The 25388-nt window shown below is 53.2% G+C and overlaps 1 protein-coding gene across 1 annotated transcript in view; it reads left to right on the plus strand.

Annotated features, from left to right (window-relative positions):
* The window catches only part of ATP1A1 (ATPase Na+/K+ transporting subunit alpha 1), an 83490-nt gene that overhangs the window by 56518 nt on the left and 1584 nt on the right, over positions 1–25388 (plus strand). Inside the window, exons 15-22 of the mRNA XM_068271009.1 lie at positions 9423–9573; positions 12692–12860; positions 12942–13096; positions 13392–13515; positions 13633–13778; positions 14821–14951; positions 15043–15144; positions 20349–20440. Of these exons, the coding sequence (XP_068127110.1) occupies positions 9423–9573; positions 12692–12860; positions 12942–13096; positions 13392–13515; positions 13633–13778; positions 14821–14951; positions 15043–15144; positions 20349–20440 (1070 nt within the window). The remainder of the gene's footprint in view (positions 1–9422; positions 9574–12691; positions 12861–12941; positions 13097–13391; positions 13516–13632; positions 13779–14820; positions 14952–15042; positions 15145–20348; positions 20441–25388) is intronic.

The raw sequence follows: 25388 nt of genomic DNA on the forward strand, positions 1-25388 counted from the left end.
ATGGCTGACATGACAGCTGCAGTGATGCTTTGAAGCAGATGTTTGTTTTTCACAGCAGAGTGGATTATTGGGGATAATAGGCAGTGGCGGCTCCTGGTACTTGCTGTGACCTGGGAGGAGCTAATCTGTCTCCACCAATGGTCTTGCTCCATCAATTACTCTTGAATGAAGCAGGACAGTAAAGGTGCGTACACGCACACTACGGCCTCCAATGACTGGTCCGTCAGACTCTCCCGCTGGGCGGACTTTCAGGCGACAGTAGCGTGTGTGTAAGCGCCAATGACAGGTCCGTCAGACTCTCCCGCTGGGCGGACTTTCAGGTGACAGTAGCGTGTGTGTAAGCGCCAATGACAGGTCCGTCAGACCCTCCCGCTGGGCGGACTTTCAGGCGACAGTACTGTCGGCGGACTGATAATGCTGTTTCTGAGCGATCCGCTGAGCAGATCGCTCAGAAACAGCCTTATCAGTCTGCCGACAGCACGTACACACGCGCTACTGTCGCCTGAAAGTCCGCCCAGCGGGAGGGTCTGACGTACCCGTCGTTGGCGGCCGTAGTGCGTGTGTACGCACCTTAAGGCATGAAGAGACGCCCGGCTGAAATTCAGCTTAAAGTGGACCTGAACTCTTACACAGAGGGAAAACCTTTAATTAATGCACCCTGTATGTATTTAGAGTTTAGCCTGTCTAATTCACCCTCATCTGTGACCAATCACAAGTGTAATTTGATCTGTCAGCGCAGGAATCTTAGCAGTTTCAGCAGAGCAGCTAATTTCCAAACACAGGATGATAACCCTTTGTCAGCTTTCATGAAAGCAGGGAGTAGGCACTGCAGAGTTATTGCAGGATTTATATCTGCTGTAACAAAGGTTTGTCTTTAAAGGGAACATTTGCAAAACTTAGATCTACTTACCTGTGGCTTCCTCCAGCCTCTGGAAGATTGTCCTCCCCACAGCTCCACTTCCTGTCCCCTCCGTAGCAGCTGCTGTTGCCGAGACCATTTTGCGCAAGCGCAGAAGTACTGTTAAAATGCTACTGGCCATGCGAGTGGCGCACCTGTGCAGTGGCTGCCCACCTCGCTGGGTCAGCAGCTGCTATGGAGGGGACCCTGGGAGACTGGCTTGGGACAAGGGGTGAGGCAAGAGACACATGGGCTTCCAGGGGCTGGAGGGAGACACAGGTAAGTAGATCTGATTTGTAAGTTTCCCAGATTTTGTTATGCTGCTGAACTTTTAGGACAGAGAGGATGCCAGCTGTGTACAATGTCTCTGGTCAGACTGCTGCTGTGGCCGGAGGGGTGCTGGCTATCTGCTGGCCAGTAGTTTTGTTTTGGGTTTACCGGTAATTACTGCTGGGCCTGAAAAGACTCCACGTTCTGTTACTGAATACTGCTGTTATCAAGCGAGTTTGCCCAGGATGTTGCTTCCTGACTATCCACAGTAACCTGGGCTGGGGAGACCCGAGAGCCAGGGAACAAAGGCTTGATGAGTTGGGGCTCGTACATAAGTCCGCCCAATTGTCGTCTGATGTGTTGGATGACAGTCAGGCGTGTGTATGAGTGGCAAATGACGAGAGACTAACAGGCGGTTTGCCTGATCCATCCAGTGGATTAACTCGCATGACTGTTGGGCTGTTATCGTGCTGTTGGCCGCGTGTGTACGTCGTTTGAGCAACATGCACTGGTTTTGAGGGCGGCCATGTTGTGCAGTCCGTCGTTTCGCTTGTGAGCGCAGTATGCAAATGAATACCAGTCATGTAAAGCATTTTTTGCGGTGTCGGTCGTGCACTTTGGACGTGTGTACGAGCCGTTACAGCTTTTATACAAATGTTAGCGTGTTGAAGGGTGAATGGGGTTTATGTTGACGTCCAGCCAGCGCTGATGCAGTAATGGCCGTCTTCAATAACAGAATCACTGGCCAGTAGGGATGGTCCAACCTACGAGAACTCCCGGAGAAGCATGTGATTAGTTTGATCAGCTGATAAATATGTAAGCCTCTGATTTGCTGTGGTGACTTCCTGGTTTAACACATAATCAGGACCAGCAAATCAGAACCTTACAAATCTATCAGCTGATCAAACTGATCACATGCTTCTCCATGAGGTCTCCTAATCAGGGCATTCCTACTGGCCAGAACTCAGCGATTGGGAGATGGTTTCACCCGTTGTAAGGGCTGGTGCACACTACAGCGGTTAGTGAGCGTTTTTTAAACGCTTGGGGATAGAAAACTGCTTGGCTAATGAATGGGATGGTGCACACCAGAGCGGGTCGTTTTTTTTTTTTTGTTCTGTTTTTTTTGTTTTCCCCCAAAAGTAAACTCTTGTCCTGCAGCATTTTTTAGATTTGAGGCATTTCTGCCTCGATGTTAAGTATAGGACAGTTTAAAACCGTGTAATATATGAAATGTGCTATACAAAAAAAGCTCCAAAAACCGTTAGGCAAGTTTAGAAATCCTCTCTAAACATGCCTGGAATCGCTCTGAAAATCTGCATAAAAAAACCTCTAGTGTTAGCAGATCTGCGAGAGGTTTTTTGTGTGCACTGGGCCTAATGCTGGGCACACACGTTGCGATTTCCCATGGGATCGATTCGATTATTTCCAACATGTTCGATCGTGTTTCGATGGATACAGCCGTCGATTTTGCATATTAAGTATGCAAAATCAACGGCTGTATCCATCGAACATGTTGGAAATAATCTAATCGATCCCGGAAATCGCAACGTGTGTGCCCAGCATAACTGGTTCTTGCAGAGTTGTTGGCCAGTTGTAGTAGACTTCCTATGTCACTAGTCTGTGTTTCCTATCGCACAGAAGCATAGCTGGGGCAGTCTGTGTTTCCTATCGCACAGAAGCATAGCTGGGGCAGTCTGTGTTTCCTATCGCACAGAAGCATAGCTGGGGCAGTCTGTGTTTCCTATCGCACAGAAGCATAGCTGGGGCAGTCTGTGTTTCCTATCGCACAGAAGCACAGCTGGGGCAGTCTGTGTTTCCTATAGCACAGAAGCATAGCTGGGGCAGTCTGTGTTTCCTATAGCACAGAAGCACAGCTGGGGCAGTCTGTGTTTCCTATAGCACAGAAGCATAGCTGGGGCAGTCTGTGTTTCCTATAGCACAGAAGCATAGCTGGGGCAGTCTGTGTTTCCTATAGCACAGAAGCATAGCTGGGGCAGTCTGTGTTTCCTATAGCACAGAAGCATAGCTGGGGCAGTCTGTGTTTCCTATAGCACAGAAGCATAGCTGGGGCAGTCTGTGTTTCCTATAGCACAGAAGCATAGCTGGGGCAGTCTGTGTTTCCTATAGCACAGAAGCATAGCTGGGGCAGTCTGTGTTTCCTATAGCACAGAAGCATAGCTGGGGCAGTCTGTGTTTCCTATAGCACAGAAGCATAGCTGGGGCAGTCTGTGTTTCCTATCGCACAGAAGCATAGCTGGGGCAGTCTGTGTTTCCTATAGCACAGAAGCATAGCTGGGGCAGTCTGTGTTTCCTATCGCACAGAAGCATAGCTGGGGCAGTCTGTGTTTCCTATCGCACAGAAGCATAGCTGGGGCAGTCTGTGTTTCCTATCGCACAGAAGCATAGCTGGGGCAGTCTGTGTTTCCTATCGCACAGAAGCATAGCTGGGGCAGTCTGTGTTTCCTATCGCACAGAAGCATAGCTGGGGCAGTCTGTGTTTCCTATAGCACAGAAGCACAGCTGGGGCAGTCTGTGTTTCCTATAGCACAGAAGCATAGCTGGGGCAGTCTGTGTTTCCTATAGCACAGAAGCATAGCTGGGGCAGTCTGTGTTTCCTATAGCACAGAAGCATAGCTGGGGCAGTCTGTGTTTCCTATAGCACAGAAGCATAGCTGGGGCAGTCTGTGTTTCCTATAGCACAGAAGCATAGCTGGGGCAGTCTGTGTTTCCTATAGCACAGAAGCATAGCTGGGGCAGTCTGTGTTTCCTATAGCACAGAAGCATAGCTGGGGCAGTCTGTGTTTCCTATAGCACAGAAGCATAGCTGGGGCAGTCTGTGTTTCCTATAGCACAGAAGCATAGCTGGGGCAGTCTGTGTTTCCTATAGCACAGAAGCATAGCTGGGGCAGTCTGTGTTTCCTATAGCACAGAAGCATAGCTGGGGCAGTCTGTGTTTCCTATCGCACAGAAGCATAGCTGGGGCAGTCTGTGTTTCCTATCGCACAGAAGCATAGCTGGGGCAGTCTGTGTTTCCTATAGCACAGAAGCATAGCTGGGGCAGTCTGTGTTTCCTATCGCACAGAAGCATAGCTGGGGCAGTCTGTGTTTCCTATAGCACAGAAGCACAGCTGGGGCAGTCTGTGTTTCCTATAGCACAGAAGCATAGCTGGGGCAGTCTGTGTTTCCTATAGCACAGAAGCACAGCTGGGGCAGTCTGTGTTTCCTATAGCACAGAAGCACAGCTGGGGCAGTCTGTGTTTCCTATAGCACAGAAGCATAGCTGGGGCAGTCTGTGTTTCCTATAGCACAGAAGCATAGCTGGGGCAGTCTGTGTTTCCTATAGCACAGAAGCATAGCTGGGGCAGTCTGTGTTTCCTATAGCACAGAAGCATAGCTGGGGCAGTCTGTGTTTCCTATAGCACAGAAGCATAGCTGGGGCAGTCTGTGTTTCCTATAGCACAGAAGCATAGCTGGGGCAGTCTGTGTTTCCTATAGCACAGAAGCATAGCTGGGGCAGTCTGTGTTTCCTATAGCACAGAAGCATAGCTGGGGCAGTCTGTGTTTCCTATAGCACAGAAGCATAGCTGGGGCAGTCTGTGTTTCCTATAGCACAGAAGCATAGCTGGGGCAGTCTGTGTTTCCTATAGCACAGAAGCATAGCTGGGGCAGTCTGTGTTTCCTATAGCACAGAAGCCTAGCTGGGGCAGTCTGTGTTTCCTATAGCACAGAAGCACAGCTGGGGCAGTCTGTGTTTCCTATAGCACAGAAGCACAGCTGGGGCAGTCTGTGTTTCCTATAGCACAGAAGCACAGCTGGGGCAGTCTGTGTTTCCTATAGCACAGAAGCATAGCTGGGGCAGTCTGTGTTTCCTATAGCACAGAAGCATAGCTGGGGCAGTCTGTGTTTCCTATAGCACAGAAGCATAGCTGGGGCAGTCTGTGTTTCCTATAGCACAGAAGCATAGCTGGGGCAGTCTGTGTTTCCTATAGCACAGAAGCATAGCTGGGGCAGTCTGTGTTTCCTATAGCACAGAAGCATAGCTGGGGCAGTCTGTGTTTCCTATAGCACAGAAGCATAGCTGGGGCAGTCTGTGTTTCCTATAGCACAGAAGCATAGCTGGGGCAGTCTGTGTTTCCTATAGCACAGAAGCATAGCTGGGGCAGTCTGTGTTTCCTATCGCACAGAAGCATAGCTGGGGCAGTCTGTGTTTCCTATCGCACAGAAGCATAGCTGGGGCAGTCTGTGTTTCCTATAGCACAGAAGCATAGCTGGGGCAGTCTGTGTTTCCTATAGCACAGAAGCATAGCTGGGGCAGTCTGTGTTTCCTATAGCACAGAAGCATAGCTGGGGCAGTCTGTGTTTCCTATCGCACAGAAGCATAGCTGGGGCAGTCTGTGTTTCCTATCGCACAGAAGCATAGCTGGGGCAGTCTGTGTTTCCTATCGCACAGAAGCATAGCTGGGGCAGTCTGTGTTTCCTATCGCACAGAAGCATAGCTGGGGCAGTCTGTGTTTCCTATCGCACAGAAGCATAGCTGGGGCAGTCTGTGTTTCCTATCGCACAGAAGCACAGCTGGGGCAGTCTGTGTTTCCTATAGCACAGAAGCACAGCTGGGGCAGTCTGTGTTTCCTATAGCACAGAAGCATAGCTGGGGCAGTCTGTGTTTCCTATAGCACAGAAGCATAGCTGGGGCAGTCTGTGTTTCCTATAGCACAGAAGCATAGCTGGGGCAGTCTGTGTTTCCTATAGCACAGAAGCATAGCTGGGGCAGTCTGTGTTTCCTATAGCACAGAAGCATAGCTGGGGCAGTCTGTGTTTCCTATAGCACAGAAGCATAGCTGGGGCAGTCTGTGTTTCCTATAGCACAGAAGCATAGCTGGGGCAGTCTGTGTTTCCTATAGCACAGAAGCATAGCTGGGGCAGTCTGTGTTTCCTATAGCACAGAAGCATAGCTGGGGCAGTCTGTGTTTCCTATAGCACAGAAGCATAGCTGGGGCAGTCTGTGTTTCCTATAGCACAGAAGCATAGCTGGGGCAGTCTGTGTTTCCTATAGCACAGAAGCACAGCTGGGGCAGTCTGTGTTTCCTATAGCACAGAAGCACAGCTGGGGCAGTCTGTGTTTCCTATAGCACAGAAGCACAGCTGGGGCAGTCTGTGTTTCCTATAGCACAGAAGCACAGCTGGGGCAGTCTGTGTTTCCTATAGCACAGAAGCACAGCTGGGGCAGTCTGTGTTTCCTATAGCACAGAAGCACAGCTGGGGCAGTCTGTGTTTCCTATAGCACAGAAGCACAGCTGGGGCAGTCTGTGTTTCCTATAGCACAGAAGCACAGCTGGGGCAGTCTGTGTTTCCTATCGCACAGAAGCATAGCTGGGGCAGTCTGTGTTTCCTATAGCACAGAAGCACAGCTGGGGCAGTCTGTGTTTCCTATAGCACAGAAGCACAGCTGGGGCAGTCTGTGTTTCCTATAGCACAGAAGCACAGCTGGGGCAGTCTGTGTTTCCTATAGCACAGAAGCACAGCTGGGGCAGTCTGTGTTTCCTATAGCACAGAAGCATAGCTGGGGCAGTCTGTGTTTCCTATAGCACAGAAGCATAGCTGGGGCAGTCTGTGTTTCCTATAGCACAGAAGCATAGCTGGGGCAGTCTGTGTTTCCTATAGCACAGAAGCATAGCTGGGGCAGTCTGTGTTTCCTATAGCACAGAAGCATAGCTGGGGCAGTCTGTGTTTCCTATAGCACAGAAGCATAGCTGGGGCAGTCTGTGTTTCCTATAGCACAGAAGCATAGCTGGGGCAGTCTGTGTTTCCTATAGCACAGAAGCATAGCTGGGGCAGTCTGTGTTTCCTATAGCACAGAAGCATAGCTGGGGCAGTCTGTGTTTCCTATAGCACAGAAGCATAGCTGGGGCAGTCTGTGTTTCCTATAGCACAGAAGCATAGCTGGGGCAGTCTGTGTTTCCTATAGCACAGAAGCCTAGCTGGGGCAGTCTGTGTTTCCTATAGCACAGAAGCACAGCTGGGGCAGTCTGTGTTTCCTATAGCACAGAAGCACAGCTGGGGCAGTCTGTGTTTCCTATAGCACAGAAGCACAGCTGGGGCAGTCTGTGTTTCCTATAGCACAGAAGCATAGCTGGGGCAGTCTGTGTTTCCTATAGCACAGAAGCATAGCTGGGGCAGTCTGTGTTTCCTATAGCACAGAAGCATAGCTGGGGCAGTCTGTGTTTCCTATAGCACAGAAGCATAGCTGGGGCAGTCTGTGTTTCCTATAGCACAGAAGCATAGCTGGGGCAGTCTGTGTTTCCTATAGCACAGAAGCATAGCTGGGGCAGTCTGTGTTTCCTATAGCACAGAAGCATAGCTGGGGCAGTCTGTGTTTCCTATAGCACAGAAGCATAGCTGGGGCAGTCTGTGTTTCCTATAGCACAGAAGCATAGCTGGGGCAGTCTGTGTTTCCTATCGCACAGAAGCATAGCTGGGGCAGTCTGTGTTTCCTATAGCACAGAAGCATAGCTGGGGCAGTCTGTGTTTCCTATAGCACAGAAGCATAGCTGGGGCAGTCTGTGTTTCCTATAGCACAGAAGCATAGCTGGGGCAGTCTGTGTTTCCTATAGCACAGAAGCATAGCTGGGGCAGTCTGTGTTTCCTATAGCACAGAAGCATAGCTGGGGCAGTCTGTGTTTCCTATAGCACAGAAGCATAGCTGGGGCAGTCTGTGTTTCCTATAGCACAGAAGCATAGCTGGGGCAGTCTGTGTTTCCTATAGCACAGAAGCATAGCTGGGGCAGTCTGTGTTTCCTATAGCACAGAAGCATAGCTGGGGCAGTCTGTGTTTCCTATAGCACAGAAGCATAGCTGGGGCAGTCTGTGTTTCCTATCGCACAGAAGCATAGCTGGGGCAGTCTGTGTTTCCTATAGCACAGAAGCATAGCTGGGGCAGTCTGTGTTTCCTATAGCACAGAAGCATAGCTGGGGCAGTCTGTGTTTCCTATCGCACAGAAGCATAGCTGGGGCAGTCTGTGTTTCCTATCGCACAGAAGCATAGCTGGGGCAGTCTGTGTTTCCTATAGCACAGAAGCATAGCTGGGGCAGTCTGTGTTTCCTATAGCACAGAAGCCTAGCTGGGGCAGTCTGTGTTTCCTATAGCACAGAAGCATAGCTGGGGCAGTCTGTGTTTCCTATAGCACAGAAGCACAGCTGGGGCAGTCTGTGTTTCCTATAGCACAGAAGCACAGCTGGGGCAGTCTGTGTTTCCTATAGCACAGAAGCACAGCTGGGGCAGTCTGTGTTTCCTATAGCACAGAAGCATAGCTGGGGCAGTCTGTGTTTCCTATAGCACAGAAGCATAGCTGGGGCAGTCTGTGTTTCCTATAGCACAGAAGCATAGCTGGGGCAGTCTGTGTTTCCTATCGCACAGAAGCATAGCTGGGGCAGTCTGTGTTTCCTATAGCACAGAAGCATAGCTGGGGCAGTCTGTGTTTCCTATCGCACAGAAGCATAGCTGGGGCAGTCTGTGTTTCCTATAGCACAGAAGCACAGCTGGGGCAGTCTGTGTTTCCTATAGCACAGAAGCATAGCTGGGGCAGTCTGTGTTTCCTATCGCACAGAAGCATAGCTGGGGCAGTCTGTGTTTCCTATAGCACAGAAGCATAGCTGGGGCAGTCTGTGTTTCCTATAGCACAGAAGCACAGCTGGGGCAGTCTGTGTTTCCTATAGCACAGAAGCACAGCTGGGGCAGTCTGTGTTTCCTATAGCACAGAAGCATAGCTGGGGCAGTCTGTGTTTCCTATAGCACAGAAGCATAGCTGGGGCAGTCTGTGTTTCCTATAGCACAGAAGCATAGCTGGGGCAGTCTGTGTTTCCTATCGCACAGAAGCATAGCTGGGGCAGTCTGTGTTTCCTATCGCACAGAAGCATAGCTGGGGCAGTCTGTGTTTCCTATAGCACAGAAGCATAGCTGGGGCAGTCTGTGTTTCCTATCGCACAGAAGCATAGCTGGGGCAGTCTGTGTTTCCTATAGCACAGAAGCATAGCTGGGGCAGTCTGTGTTTCCTATAGCACAGAAGCATAGCTGGGGCAGTCTGTGTTTCCTATCGCACAGAAGCATAGCTGGGGCAGTCTGTGTTTCCTATAGCACAGAAGCATAGCTGGGGCAGTCTGTGGATCCACCTGACTAAGTCTCCTGCTGCAGTTGGACATATACTCGCACTCTCTCATGGAACCAGGCCACAAACTGACTTCTATTCTTCTCCCACAGAGATGCCAAGGCTTGTGTCATCCATGGCTCCGATCTGAAGGACATGTCACCGGAACAGATTGATGACGTCCTGCGACACCACACTGAGATAGTGTTCGCCAGAACCTCCCCTCAGCAGAAACTCATCATTGTGGAGGGCTGCCAGAGACAGGTGGGTAACCTCACCCTGCCCTCCCATCCACCAGAATGTCCTTCCATCAATGGAAGCCCGAGAATTATCACCTGGCATTCTCCTGACTCGGATAACCCAAATCCACCTCACACTGCCCCCCCCCCCTTCCCATCCACCGGAATGTCCTCTCATCCGTGAGAAGCCAGAGAACTGTCACCTGGCATTCTCCTGACTCGGATAACCCAAATCCACCTCACACTGCCCCCCCCCCCCCCTTCCCATCCACCGGAATGTCCTCTCATCCGTGAGAAGCCAGAGAACTGTCACCTGGCATTCTCCTGACTCGGATAACCCAAATCCACCTCACACTGCCCCCCCCCCCCCCTTCCCATCCACCGGAATGTCCTCTCATCCGTGAGAAGCCAGAGAACTGTCACCTGGCATTCTCCTGACTCGGATAACCCAAATCCACCTCACACTGCCCCCCCCCCCCCCTTCCCATCCACCGGAATGTCCTCTCATCCGTGAGAAGCCAGAGAACTGTCACCTGGCATTCTCCTGACTCGGATAACCCAAATCCACCTCACACTGCCCCCCCCCCCCCCCCTTCCCATCCACCGGAATGTCCTCTCATCCGTGAGAAGCCAGAGAACTGTCACCTGGCATTCTCCTGACTCGGATAACCCAAATCCACCTCACACTGCCCCCCCCCCCCTTCCCATCCACCGGAATGTCCTCTCATCCGTGAGAAGCCAGAGAACTGTCACCTGGCATTCTCCTGACTCGGATAACCCAAATCCACCTCACACTGCCCCCCCCCCCCCCCCTTCCCATCCACCGGAATGTCCTCTCATCCGTGAGAAGCCAGAGAACTGTCACCTGGCATTCTCCTGACTCGGATAACCCAAATCCACCTCACACTGCCCCCCCCCCCCCCCTTCCCATCCACCGGAATGTCCTCTCATCCGTGAGAAGCCAGAGAACTGTCACCTGGCATTCTCCTGACTCGGATAACCCAAATCCACCTCACACTGCCCCCCCCCCCCTTCCCATCCACCGGAATGTCCTCTCATCCGTGAGAAGCCAGAGAACTGTCACCCGGCATTCTCCTGACTCGGATAACCCAAATCCACCTCACACTGCCTTCTGTCTGAGACTTGTCACCTGTCCTTCCGCCTGACAACACAAATACACCTCACACTGTCCCCCTCCACCAGAATGTCCTCATCAGTGAGAAGCCAGAGAATTGTCACCTGGCATTCTCCTGACTGGCAACACAAATCCATCTCACACTGCCCCCCCCCCCCCCCCCCTCACCAACCGGGATGTCCTCTCATCGCTGAGAAGCCAGAGCATTGTCACCTGTCCTTCCTCCTGACTGGCAACACAAATCCACCTCTCACTGCCTGCTGTCTCCCGAGACTTGTTACCTGTCCTTCCGCCTGACAACACAAATCCACCCCACACTGCACCCAGCGTTAGGCGGTTTGTGGGCTCTGTTGTGCTTAGACTGGTTACATGGGTTCCCCAGCCAGTATACAGTAGCACTGTATTAGCTAGGCCTATTTTTTGAGTCGCAAGCAAGCAAACAGCGCACAACTTTTGGCATCAGCCAATCCCCCTCAGTGCCGGATAACAGACACTCTACTGCAGGGGTGCCCACACTTTTTCGGCTCGCGAGCTACTTTGACAATTACCGAGCCCGAGAGATCTACCAACCACCAATCCCCCCCCCCCCGAAAAAAAGATTGCGGCTGCAGAATCCCCTAATCCCTCTGATTTCTATAAAGCTAATTGTAGAATATTGATTACAATTCTTAGTGTATTTAATGTATAATCAAGTGGAGATAGGATTGAAACTGTCCTCGTATGCCCAAAAATACAAATAAGTATAGACAGGGCTTCAACTTACATGCTAGCTAGTATGTTGTATTTGGAATCTTTTGAACTATTTACAATACCTTATCAGAGATCCTTATCAAAGAGGATCCATTATTAACTCCTCATTAACCCAGTCAACAATGCAAACAGAACTCTGAACTATTAACTTGTAAATTAGACGATCAAAGAAAGCAGTCCAAGGACCTCCTGCAAACAGCTCTCTGTATTTGAGCTGACATATTTGTGTTAATGAAGCCTAATGACACTCAGACATCTCACCCCCGCTGGTCTGCAGCTGCTGGCCGATCTGTGTGTCCACTCGCTCACCCTTCTCTGCACTCTGCAGGCAGCTCTCCACTTCTAACAGCCTGCCTAGTCTCCCTTCATCCCCTCCTGGAGCTTCGTGCAGAAAGTTGTCTCGGCATTCACTTTGCCCCGCTGATCCCTCTGTGGAGTCTGGAGGGGAGGAGCCACAGACACTGGCTCTCATTTGCCAGGCCTCTCTCTTCCCTCCTCTGCCTGGCCACGTGGTGTTCTGCGCAGAGCAGCACAATTAGATAGTACGCCTGCGCTGCACTGACAGCGTCCTGCGGACTATTTTAAAACATCCGACCGCGATCTACCCAGCAGTCCTTCGCGATCTACTGGTAGATCGCGATCGACGCATTGGGCACCCCTGCTCTACTGGATCTTCAGTGTTAACGGTGAACAAAGTGGGATGGTAACAGACCAATAAGGGTTGTCTCAGCTCACAATTACATCGCTAAAGTGTTGTTTTTTTTTTGACAAATGCATGTTTGAAGTGTTTACGGGTCATATAATGGTGACGTGAGCTGCATTTGGCCTTCAGGCTTGGAGTTTGACATCTGTGCTGTACATGGACTGCGAGGTTCTTCCTTTACTTACCCTATACACGGTGGGGCCCTCTCCCAGGCTTACCCTATACACGGTTTATTTGGGTGGGACCTTACCTGGCCTTACACTTGACGGGGGACCTTCTCTCTTGGCATACATGGTGGGGCTAACCTTCCCATCCTGGCATTATGCATAGGGGGGGGAGATATCCTTCCCATCTTGGCATCATGCATGGTGGGGGACCGTCTTCCTGACCCCCGTTAGATGGCTCCTTGGATAAGGACCTCCTGCAGCTTACCATGATGAATCCCTCAATGTTACAGCCCAGCTGGTGTCTTTGGCATGATATGAATTTGCCGGAGTTAGGTGTGGCGCTCTCTGCTGGCCTGACATTGATCTGTCCCATGCCTTTATCTTGTAGGGTGCTATTGTGGCAGTGACTGGTGATGGTGTGAACGACTCTCCTGCTCTGAAGAAAGCCGATATTGGTATTGCCATGGGTATCGCTGGCTCTGATGTCTCCAAACAGGCAGCCGACATGATTCTGCTGGATGATAACTTTGCCTCCATCGTCACCGGTGTAGAGGAAGGTGAGTGGCGATCCTCTGGCACTTACTGCTGGTGACTGTTCTGTTGTCTTGTCATGTGACCGACATTCTCTCGTCTTATAGGGCGTCTGATCTTTGATAACCTGAAGAAGTCCATTGCATACACACTGACCAGTAACATCCCAGAAATCACTCCCTTCCTCATTTTCATCATTGCCAACATTCCCCTGCCCCTGGGCACCGTCACCATCCTGTGTATCGATCTGGGTACAGACATGGTAAGTGCTGCTGGTAGGCGGTATGTTTGTGGAAGGTGGTTTGGGGTCTCTAGGAAGTGATGGGGTCTCTAGGAAGTGATGGGGTCTCTGGAAGATGGTGGGGTGTCTGGGAGATGATGGGGTGTCTGGGAGGTGTTGTTTGTGGAAGGTGGTGGGTCTCTAGGAGGTTATGGGGTCTGGGAGGTGGTGGGTCTCTAGAAGGTGATGGGGTCTGTGGAAGGTGGTAGAGGGTCTCTGAGAGGTGAGTGGGTTCTTTGGCAAGGCTGTGTGCCCCTAACGTCTGTCCTCCCTGCAGGTCCCCGCCATCTCCCTGGCCTATGAACAAGCAGAAAGTGACATCATGAAGAGGCAGCCCAGGAACCCCAAGACAGACAAGCTGGTGAACGAGAGGCTGATCAGTATGGCCTATGGGCAGATTGGTGAGTCCCGCCTCCTCCTTGGTGGTCCCCTTTCTCTCCATACCTCTGACCTTTGCTGTGACCTCACTCTCACCTCTGACCTTTGCCGTGACCTCACTCTCACCTCTCATCTGTCAGGTATGATCCAAGCCCTGGGCGGATTCTTCACCTACTTTGTCATTCTGGCTGAGAACGGCTTCTTGCCCAGCACACTGCTGGGAATCCGAGTGAACTGGGATGACCGATGGATGAATGATGTGGAGGACAGCTACGGACAGCAGTGGGTGAGTGAACGATTGGATAGTGGGGCACCGTGTGCTGTGAGTGGGGTGGCTAATCGGAGGCGATTGGGAACTGGCGCTGTGTAATGGTTGGGTGGGGATTAGTGGTCACCACTGATATGCTATGAAGGGGGGGAGAAGAAGGAAACAAAAGGCAGTCCTGATGTTTAGATGGAATGGTTGGCAGGAGGGTGCTGTGCAGGGGTTGGAGGAGCACCAAGGTGCTGTGCAGGGGTTGGAGGGTAGGAGGAGCACCAAGGTGCTGTGCAGGGGTTGGTGGGGAGGCGGGGCAGCAAGGTGCTGTGCAGGGGTTGGAGGAGCACCAAGGTGCCGTGCGGGGGTTTAGTAGTATGTGGTAGGATGAGCTTACACATGAAGCTTTAGCTGGTGTGTAGTGGCTGGAGTGGGGCGGTTCCATTCGATGTATGATTTAGGCAGTGTTAGTGAGCAGCTCCTATTTTATAAATACTAGTCGCCCTGCAACGGATCTGTGGAACCTTCTGTGCAGTCTGTGCAAATCTCGGGCAGACAGATGCATTTCCAATATAGCCTACGAGGGTAGCACATCTGTGCCAAACCATCAGAGGGGATACCGCACTGTCCCCTTCCGCTGGCCGTATGTGGTCTGCCTACAGATGGGATCCCAGCCTCAGCAGGCAGCAGTGGAGGAGAGGTCACACTGCACTGTCCCCTCCCGCTGGCCGTACGTGGTCTGCCTACAGATGGGATCCCAGCCTCAGCAGGCAGCAGTGGAGGAGAGGTCACACTGCACTGTCCCCTCCCGCTGGCCGTACGTGGTCTGCCTACAGATGGGATCCCAGCCTCAGCAGGCAGCAGTGGGGGTGGGTCACACTGCACTGTCCCCTTCCCCTGGCTGCACCTGGTCAGCAGTGGGGGAGGGTCACACTGCACTGTCCCCTCTCCCTGGTCTGCCTACAGATGGGATCCCAGCCTCAGCGGGCAGCAGTGGGTGCGGGTCACACTGGGGTGTGTGGGAGGGATCAGGGTGGGCACTGTGACATTGATCTGTATCCGTGTCTTGCAGACCTACGAGCAGAGGAAGATTGTGGAGTTCACGTGTCACACGTCTTTCTTTGTCAGTATTGTGGTTGTACAGTGGGCTGACTTGATCATCTGTAAGACCAGAAGGAACTCCGTCTTCCAGCAGGGAATGAAGTGAGTAGAGGGGATCGGGATAACGTTGTCTCTTCTATCCCGACTGCCTCATCCATGTGTGTAACCTGCTGTGTCCTCCTCCTCTGTCCAGGAACAAGATCCTCATCTTCGGCTTGTTTGAGGAGACTGCACTGGCGGCCTTCCTGTCATACTGCCCTGGAATGGATGTAGCTCTGCGCATGTACCCTCTGAAGTGAGTATTCTGCCTGGAGGAGCGCTCTGCTAGTCAGGCTTACACTGACTCTGCCCTGATGGATGCATCAGCTTGTAGGGAGGAGGACCAGTCTGAGGGATACTCTGCTTACACTGACTGTCCCAGCCATACATCAGCTTGTAGGGAGGAGTGCACCAGTCTGAGGGATACTCTGCTTACACTGACTGTCCCAGCCATACATCAGCTTGTAGGGAGGAGCGCACCAGTCTGAGGGATACTCTGCTTACCCTGACTCTCTCCAGCCCATACATCAGCTTGTAGGGAGGGGCGCACCAGTCTGAGGGATACTCTGCTTACCCTGACTGTCCCAGCCATACATCAGCTTGTAGGGAGGGGCACCAGTCTGAGGGATACTCTGCTTACACTGACTGTCCCCAGCCATACATCAGCTTGTAGGGAGGAGCGCACCAGACTGAGGGATACTCTGCTTACCCTGACTGTCCCCAGCCATACATCAGCTTGTAGGGAGGAGCGCACCAGTCTGAGGGATACTCTGCTTACACTGACTGTCCCAGCCATACATCAGCTTGTAGGGAGGAGCGCACCAGTCTGAGGGATACTCTGCTTACACTGACTGTCCCAGCCATACATCAGCTTGTAGGGAGGAGCACCAGTCTGAGGGATACTCTGCTTACCCTGACTGTCCCCAGCCATACATCAGCTTGTAGGGAGGAGCACCAGTCTGAGGGATACTCTGCTTACACTGACTGTCCCAGCCATACATCAGCTTGTAGGGAGGAGCACCAGTCTGAGGGATACTCTGCTTACACTGACTCTCCCCAGCCCATACATCAGCTTGTAGGGAGGGGCGCACCAGTCTGAGGGATACTCTGCTTACACTGACTGTCCCCAGCCCATACATCAGCTTGTAGGGAGGGGCGCACCAGTCTGAGGGATACTCTGCTTACACTGACTGTCCCCAGCCATACATCAGCTTGTAGGGAGGAGCACCAGTCTGAGGGATACTCTGCTTACACTGACTCTCCCCAGCCCATACATCAGCTTGTAGGGAGGAGCACACCAGTCTGGGGGATACTCTGCTTACACTGACTGTCCCAGCCATACATCAGCTTGTAGGGAGGAGCACTAGTCTGAGGGATACTCTGCTTACCCTGACTCTCCCCAGCCATACATCAGCTTGTAGGGAGGAGCGCACCAGTCTGAGGGATACTCTGCTTACACTGACTGCCCCAGCCATACATCAGCTTGTAGGGAGGAGCACTAGTCTGAGGGATACTCTGCTTACCCTGACTGTCCCCAGCCATACATCAGCTTGTAGGGAGGAGCACCAGTCTGAGGGATACTCTGCTTACACTGACTCTCCCCAGCCATACATCAGCTTGTAGGGAGGAGCGCACCAGTCTGAGGGATACTCTGCTTACACTGACTGTCCCAGCCATACATCAGCTTGTAGGGAGGAGCGCACCAGTCTGAGGGATACTCTGCTTACACTGACTGTCCCCAGCCATACATCAGCTTGTAGGGAGGAGCACCAGTCTGAGGGATACTCTGCTTACACTGACTGTCCCAGCCATACATCAGCTTGTAGGGAGGGGCACCAGTCTGAGGGATACTCTGCTTACACTGACTGTCCCCAGCCATACATCAGCTTGTAGGGAGGGGCACCAGTCTGAGGGATACTCTGCTTACACTGACTCTCCCCAGCCATACATCAGCTTGTAGGGAGGAGCGCACCAGTCTGAGGGATACTCTGCTTACACTGACTGTCCCCAGCCATACATCAGCTTGTAGGGAGGAGCACCATTCTGAGGGATACTCTGCTTATACTGACTGTCCCAGCCATACATCAGCTTGTAGGGAGGAGCACCAGTCTGAGGGATACTCTGCTTATACTGACTGTCCCAGCCATACATCAGCTTGTAGGGAGGAGCACCAGTCTGAGGGATACTCTGCTTATACTGACTGCCCAGCCATACATCAGCTTGTAGGGAGGGGCACCAGTCTGAGGGATACTCTGCTTATACTGACTGTCCCAGCCATACATCAGCTTGTAGGGAGGGGCACCAGTCTGAGGGATACTCTGCTTACACTGACTGCCCAGCCATACATCAGCTTGTAGGGAGGAGCGCACCAGTCTGAGGGATACTCTGCTTACACTGACTGTCCCAGCCATACATCAGCTTGTAGGGAGGGGGGCACCAGTCTGAGGGATACTCTGCTTACACTGACTGTCCCAGCCATACATCAGCTTGTAGGGAGGAGCACCAGTCTGAGGGATACGCTGCTTACACTGACTGTCCCAGCCCATACATCAGCTTGTAGGGAGGGGCGCACCAGTCTGAGGGATACTCTGCTTACACTGACTGTCCCAGCCATACATCAGCTTGTAGGGAGGAGCGCACCAGTCTGAGGGATACTCTGCTTACACTGACTGTCCCAGCCATACATCAGCTTGTAGGGAGGAGCACCAGTCTGAGGGATACTCTGCTTACACTGACTCTCCCCAGCCATACATCAGCTTGTAGGGAGGAGCGCACCAGTCTGAGGGATACTCTGCTTACACTGACTGTCCCCAGCCATACATCAGCTTGTAGGGAGGAGCGCACCAGTCTGAGGGATACTCTGCTTACACTGACTGTCCCAGCCATACATCAGCTTGTAGGGAGGAGCACCAGTCTGAGGGATACTCTGCTTATACTGACTGCCCCAGCCATACATCAGCTTGTAGGGAGGAGCATCAGTCTGAGGGATACTCTGCTTACACTGACTGTCCCCAGCCATACATCAGCTTGTAGGGAGGAGCACCAGTCTGAGGGATACTCTGCTTACACTGACTGTCCCCAGCCCATACATCAGCTTGTAGGGAGGGGCACCAGTCTGAGGGATACTCTGCTTACACTGACTGTCCCAGCCATACATCAGCTTGTAGGGAGGGGCGCACCAGTCTGAGGGATACTCTGCTTACCCCGACTGTCCCAGCCATACATCAGCTAGTAGGGAGGGGCGCACCAGTCTGAGGGATACTCTGCTTACACTGACTGTCCCAGCCATACATCAGCTTGTAGGGAGGAGCACCAGTCTGAGGGATACTCTGCTTATACTGACTGCCCCAGCCATACATCAGCTTGTAGGGAGGGGCGCACCAGTCTGAGGGATACTCTGCTTACACTGACTGTCCCAGCCATACATCAGCTTGTAGGGAGGGGCGCACCAGTCTGAGGGATACTCTGCTTACACTGACTGTCCCAGCCCATACATCAGCTTGTAGGGAGGAGCGCACCAGTCTGAGGGATACTCTGCTTACCCTGACTGTCCCAGCCATACATCAGCTTGTAGGGAGGAGCACCAGTCTGAGGGATACTCTGCTTACACTGACTGTCCCCAGCCATACATCAGCTTGTAGGGAGGGGTGCACCAGTCTGAGGGATACTCTGCTTACACTGACTGTCCCAGCCATACATCAGCTTGTAGGGAGGAGCACCAGTCTGAGGGATACTCTGCTTACACTGACTGTCCCAGCCATACATCAGCTTGTAGGGAGGAGCGCACCAGTCTGAGGGATACTCTGCTTACACTGACTGTCCCAGCCATACATCAGCTTGTAGGGAGGAGCGCACCAGTCTGAGGGATACTCTGCTTACACTGACTCTCCCAGCCATACATCAGCTTGTAGGGAGGGGCGCACCAGTCTGAGGGATACTCTGCTTACACTGACTGTCCCCAGCCATACATCAGCTTGTAGGGAGGAGCACCAGTCTGAGGGATACTCTGCTTACACTGACTGTCCCCAGCCATACATCAGCTTGTAGGGAGGAGCGCACCAGTCTGAGGGATACTCTGCTTACACTGACTGTCCCCAGCCATACATCAGCTTGTAGGGAGGAGCGCACCAGTCTGAGGGATACTCTGCTTACCCTGACTCCCCACAGCCATACATCAGCTTGTAGGGAGGAGCACACCAGTCTGAGGGATACTCTGCTTACACTGACTGTCCCAGCCCATACATCAGCTTGTAGGGAGGAGCACACCAGTCTGAGGGATACTCTGCTTACACTGACTGTCCCAGCCATACATCAGCTTGTAGGGAGGAGCGCACCAGTCTGAGTGATACTCTGCTTACACTGACTGTCCCAGCCATACATCAGCTTGTAGGGAGGAGTGCACCAGTCTGAGGGATACTCTGCTTACACTGACTGTCCCCAGCCATACATCAGCTTGTAGGGAGGGGCACCAGACTGAGGGATACTCTGCTTACACTGACTGTCCCAGCCATACATCAGCTTGTAGGGAGGAGCGCACCAGTCTGAGGGATACTCTGCTTACACTGACTGTCCCCAGCCATACATCAGCTTGTAGGGAGGGGCACCAGACTGAGGGATACGCTGCTTACACTGACTGTCCCAGCCATACATCAGCTTGTAGGGAGGGGCACCAGACTGAGGGATACGCTGCTTACACTGACTGTCCCAGCCATACATCAGCTTGTAGGGAGGGGCACCAGACTGAGGGATACTCTGCTTACACTGACTGTCCCCAGCCATACATCAGCTTGTAGGGAGGAGCGCACCAGTCTGAGGGATACTCTCCTTACACTGACTCTCCCCAGCCCATACATCAGCTTGTAGGGAGGAGCGCACCAGTCTGAGGGATACTCTGCTTACACTGACTGTCCCAGCCATACATCAGCTTGTAAGGAGGGGGGCACCAGTCTGAGGGATACGCTGCTTACACTGACTGTCCCCAGCCATACATCAGCTTGTAGGGAGGAGCACACCAGTCTGAGGGATACGCTGCTTACACTGACTGTCCCAGCCATACATCAGCTTGTAGGGAGGAGCGCACCAGTCTGAGGGATACTCTGCTTACACTGACTGTCCCAGCCATACATCAGCTTGTAGGGAGGAGCGCACCAGTCTGAGGGATACTCTGCTTACACTGACTGTCCCCAGCCATACATCAGCTTGTAGGGAGGGGCACCAGACTGAGAGATACTCTGCTTACACTGACTCTCCCCAGCCATACATCAGCTTGTAGGGAGGGACGCACCAGTCTGAGGGATACACGGAATCTGAGGGCAGAGACTGCAAAGCCACAATTCCATGAAATCCCCAAAAGTAACTGTGATTGGATAAGTTCCTTGTTAAAGCCAACTCTAGCGATGCTTCTAGGATTCCTGCTCCTTGTTTCTGAGGATGTGAAATGACTAAACTTTCTATCTTCAGGCCGACGTGGTGGTTCTGTGCCTTCCCGTACTCCCTGCTCATCTTTATATACGATGAAGTTCGTAAGCTGATAATTAGGCGCAGCCCTGGTGGTAAGTCCGTGCTCTGTCCTAGTGTTGCCCCGTATCTGTGCGTCTGTGCTGTCTTCCCTCTGTCTGTGTGCGTGTCTCTGTCTGTCTGTCCTGTCCTAGTGTTGCCCCGTATCTGTGCGTCTGTGCTGTCTTCCCTCTGTCTGTGTGCGTGTCTGTCTGTCCTGTCCTAGTGTTGCCCCGTGTCTGTGTGCGTCTGCTGTCTTCCCTCTGTCTGTGTGCGTGTCTGTCTGTCCTGTCCTAGTGTTGCCCCGTGTCTGTGTGCGTCTGCTGTCTTCCCAGTGCTCCTTAGTGTGTGTGTGTGCCCGTGCTCTGTCCTAGTGTTGCCCCGTATCTGTGCGTCTGTGCTGTCTTCCCTCTGTCTGTGTGCGTCTGTCTGTCTGTCCTTGACTAGTGTTGCCCCGTGTCTGTGTGCGTCTGCTGTCTTCCCAGTGCTCCTTAGTGTGTGTACATAATGCAGAATTGGTTGATATAGTAATTACAGTGACAAAAGTAACAATGAATAAAATGTATAACAAAAGGGTGAGAGCACTGCCCTTGCAAGCTTACAATCTAAAGGGAGGGGGGTGGGGGGGGGACGAGAGACAAGGTGGGTTAGTGTACAATGTTCTAAAAGACCCACTAGCTCTTGGTATGGAGTGCAAATTGGCCAAAGGTCAAATAGTATGGCCTAAGGTGATAAGAGCGTAAGCAAACAGTCAGGATGCTGGGGTCCTCACCCACCCAGGCCTCACACACCTGGTCCGCCGGTGCTCAGACACTCAGTGGCTCACCACTCCACCAATATGTTCACAATGACAAAGGATCGAGGTCGGCACTCCACTGGCGATATAAACTTGCGTTTATTGGAAAAGTTGCAGACACAGTGTTTGCAACTTTTCCAATAAACGCAAGTTTATATCGCCAGTGGAGTGCCGACCTCGATCCTTTGTCATTGATAAGAGCATAAGCTTGTCAGAGTTTTGAGGGAGCGTTTAAAGATTTGAAAGGTTAGAGGTACTCATGTTTTAGCAGGGGATTCCAGAGGAGGGGTGATTAATGTGAGAAGTCTTGTATATGTTACGGCCAGAACCCGCAGTGTGGCCACTTCTAGTTCTGGCCGGCCACTTCGGGTTCTGGCCGGCCAATATACGAAGTGGCCGCAGCGCAGCGGGCAATGTTAGAAATGTAATGTTTACGCCGATCTCGCTGCGGCCAAATTGATGACAAACTTGCTTAATTTAATGAAATATAGCCGGCGGCAATGTAATAGTTGAAGCCGCCGGCTTTCGCACACTGCCTCTCCCCGATACCCCCCCCCCCTCCCTCCCTCCTCTCCCCGCCTCCCATACAATACGTAGCAGCCAGCGGGGACATGCAGCCGGAGAGTCGTTCGTCGCGGCAGGGGCAGCAGAGCGGGGAGGCTGCAGACATTGCTTCTGCCAGCACCCGCTCTGCAGGAACGGCAGGATTCCCCTGCTGCGACGAACGACTCTCCGGCTGCATGTCCCCGCCGGCTGCTACGTATTGTATGGGAGGCGGGGAGAGGAGGGAGGGAGGGGGGATCAGGGAGAGGCAGTGCGAAAGGCGGCGGCTTCATCTATTACATTGCCGCCGGCTATATTTCATTAAATTTAAGCACGTTGTCATCAATTTGGCCGCAGCGAGCCGGCGTAAACATTACATTTCTCACATTGGCCGCTGCGCTGTGGCCACTTCGCACATTGCCTGGCCAGAACTTGAAGTAGCCACACTGCGGGTTCTGGCCGTAACATATACGTGAATAGGAGGAGGTAATTCCAGAGGATAAAAAAAGCTCCTGTGCAGATCTGAGATTGCAGTTGGGTTGGTATCTCGACAACCAGCCGAGTTCAGTACAGATTGGAGCGGGGCCAGTCTGTTAGTTGGTGGTCCACAGAGATGAATGTTACAGTAGTCCAGACGAGTTATAATAGCATGTAGTAACAATGTAGTTGTGTCCTGAGTGAGAAAAGGTCGGATGCGAGAGATGTTTTTGAGTTGGAGATGACAGGAGCTGGTTAGGGAGTGAATGTGAGGAATAAGGAGTCGAAGATTACCCCTAAGCACTGTGCATTGGGAACTGAAATTATAGGATTGTCAACACAGGGGGCAGCACTTAAAGAGACACTGAAGCGAGACTAAATCTCGCTTCAGGTCTTATATATAGCAGGGGCACGTGTGCCCCTGCTAAAACGCCGCTATCCCGCGGCTTAACGGGGGTCCCTTCACCCCCAACCCACCCCCGCAAACCTGGGTCGGAAAAAGGTCGCTGGAGCTGAGCTTCCTGGAGGCAGGGCTAACGGCTGCAGCCCTGCCTCCAGTCGCGTCTATCAGACGCGCATCGCCGCCTCTCCCCCGCCCCTCTCAGTGAAGGAAGACTGAGAGGGGCGGGGGAGAGGCGGAGGTACGCGTCTGACAGACGCGCATGGGGCAGGGCTGTGGCGGTTAGCCCTGCCCCAACCAGGAAGCGCTCCCCCGCTGCTCGGAGGGGGTTTGGGGGGACAGGGACCCCCGTTAAGCCGCGCTATAGCGGCGTTTTAGCAGGGGCACGCATGCCCCTGCTAGCTATGAGGTCTGAAGCGAGATCTATTCTCGCTTCAGACTCTCTTTAAGTCCTCTATCCCAGTTCTGCCAGGTGTGTAGCTTATGGCTCAGTGCTGCCCCCTGTCTGCAGTATGTGTGGTCTCAGTGCTGCCCCCTTCCTGTCTGCAGTGTGTGCTCTCAGTGCTGCCCCCTTTCTGTCTGCAGTGTGTGCTCTCAGTACTGCCCCCCTGTCTGCAGTGTGTGCTCTCAGTACTGCCCCCTGTCTGCAGTGTGTGCTCTCAGTGCTGCCCCCTTCCTGTCTGCAGTGTGTGCTCTCAGTGCTGCCCCCTTCCTGTCTGCAGTGTGTGCTCTCAGTACTGCCCCCTGTCTGCAGTGTGTGCTCTCAGTACTACCCCCTGTCTGCAGTGTGTGCTCTCAGTGCTGTCCCCCTGTCTGCAGTGTCTGCTCTCAGTGCTGTCCCCCTGTCTGCAGTGTGTGCTCTCAGTGCTGTCCCCCTGTCTGCAGTGTGTGCTCTCAGTACTGCCCCCTGTCTGCAGTGTGTGCTCTCAGTACTGCCCCCTGTCTGCAGTGTGTGCTCTCAGTACTGCCCCCTGTCTGCAGTGTGTGCTCTCAGTACTGCCCCCTGTCTGCAGTGTGTGCTCTCAGTACTGCCCCCTGTCTGCAGTGTGTGCTCTCAGTACTGCCCCCTGTCTGCAGTGTGTGCTCTCAGTACTGCCCCCTGTCTGCAGTGTGTGCTCTCAGTGCTGCCCCCTTCCTGTCTGCAGTGTGTGCTCTCAGTACTGCCCCCTGTCTGCAGTGTGTGCTCTCAGTGCTGTCCCCCTGTCTGCAGTGTGTGCTCTCAGTACTGCCCCCCTGTCTGCAGTGTGTGCTCTCAGTGCTGTCCCCCTGTCTGCAGTGTGTGCTCTCAGTGCTGTCCCCCTGTCTGCAGTGTGTGCTCTCAGTGCTGTCCCCCTGTCTGCAGTGTGTGCTCTCAGTACTGCCCCCCTGTCTGCAGTGTGTGCTCTCAGTACTGCCCCCCTGTCTGCAGTGTGTGCTCTCAGTACTGCCCCTGTCTGCAGTGTGTGCTCTCAGTACTGCCCCCTGTCTGCAGTGTGTGCTCTCAGTACTGCCCCCTGTCTGCAGTGTGTGCTCTCAGTACTGCCCCCTGTCTGCAGTGTGTGCTCTCAGTACTGCCCCCTGTCTGCAGTGTGTGCTCTCAGTGCTGCCCCCTTCCTGTCTGCAGTGTGTGCTCTCAGTGCTGCCCCCTTCCTGTCTGCACTCAGTGCTGTCCCCCTGTCTGCAGTGTGTGCTCTCAGTACTGCCCCCCTGTCTGCAGTGTGTGCTCTCAGTACTGCCCCCCTGTCTGCAGTGTGTGCTCTCAGTGCTGTCCCCCTGTCTGCAGTGTGTGCTCTCAGTGCTGTCCCCCTGTCTGCAGTGTGTGCTCTCAGTGCTGTCCCCCTGTCTGCAGTGTGTGCTCTCAGTACTGCCCCCCTGTCTGCAGTGTGTGCTCTCAGTACTGCCCCCCTGTCTGCAGTGTGTGCTCTCAGTACTGCCCCCCCTGTCTGCAGTGTGTGCTCTCAGTACTGCCCCCCTGTCTGCAGTGTGTGCTCTCAGTACTGCCCCCCTGTCTGCAGTGTGTGCTCTCAGTACTGCCCCCCTGTCTGCAGTGTGTGCTCTCAGTACTGCCCCCTGTCTGCAGTGTGTGCTCTCAGTACTGCCCCCTGTCTGCAGTGTGTGCTCTCAGTACTGCCCCCTGTCTGCAGTGTGTGCTCTCAGTACTGCCCCCTGTCTGCAGTGTGTGCTCTCAGTACTGCCCCCTGTCTGCAGTGTGTGCTCTCAGTGCTGCCCCCTTCCTGTCTGCAGTGTGTGCTCTCAGTACTGCCCCCTGTCTGCAGTGTGTGCTCTCAGTGCTGTCCCCCTGTCTGCAGTGTGTGCTCTCAGTACTGCCCCCTGTCTGCAGTGTGTGCTCTCAGTACTGCCCCCCTGTCTGCAGTGTGTGCTCTCAGTACTGCCCCCCTGTCTGCAGTGTGTGCTCTCAGTACTGCCCCCCTGTCTGCAGTGTGTGCTCTCAGTACTGCCCCCCTGTCTGCAGTGTGTGCTCTCAGTACTGCCCCCCTGTCTGCAGTGTGTGCTCTCAGTACTGCCCCCCTGTCTGCAGTGTGTGCTCTCAGTACTGCCCCCTGTCTGCAGTGTGTGCTCTCAGTACTGCCCCCTGTCTGCAGTGTGTGCTCTCAGTACTGCCCCCCTGTCTGCAGTGTGTGCTCTCAGTACTGCCCCCCTGTCTGCAGTGTGTGCTCTCAGTACTGCCCCCCTGTCTGCAGTGTGTGCTCTCAGTACTGCCCCCCTGTCTGCAGTGTGTGCTCTCAGTACTGCCCCCCTGTCTGCAGTGTGTGCTCTCAGTACTGCCCCCCTGTCTGCAGTGTGTGCT

This window comes from Hyperolius riggenbachi, chromosome 2 (assembly GCF_040937935.1).
Source record: "Hyperolius riggenbachi isolate aHypRig1 chromosome 2, aHypRig1.pri, whole genome shotgun sequence".
NCBI lineage: Eukaryota > Metazoa > Chordata > Amphibia > Anura > Hyperoliidae > Hyperolius > Hyperolius riggenbachi.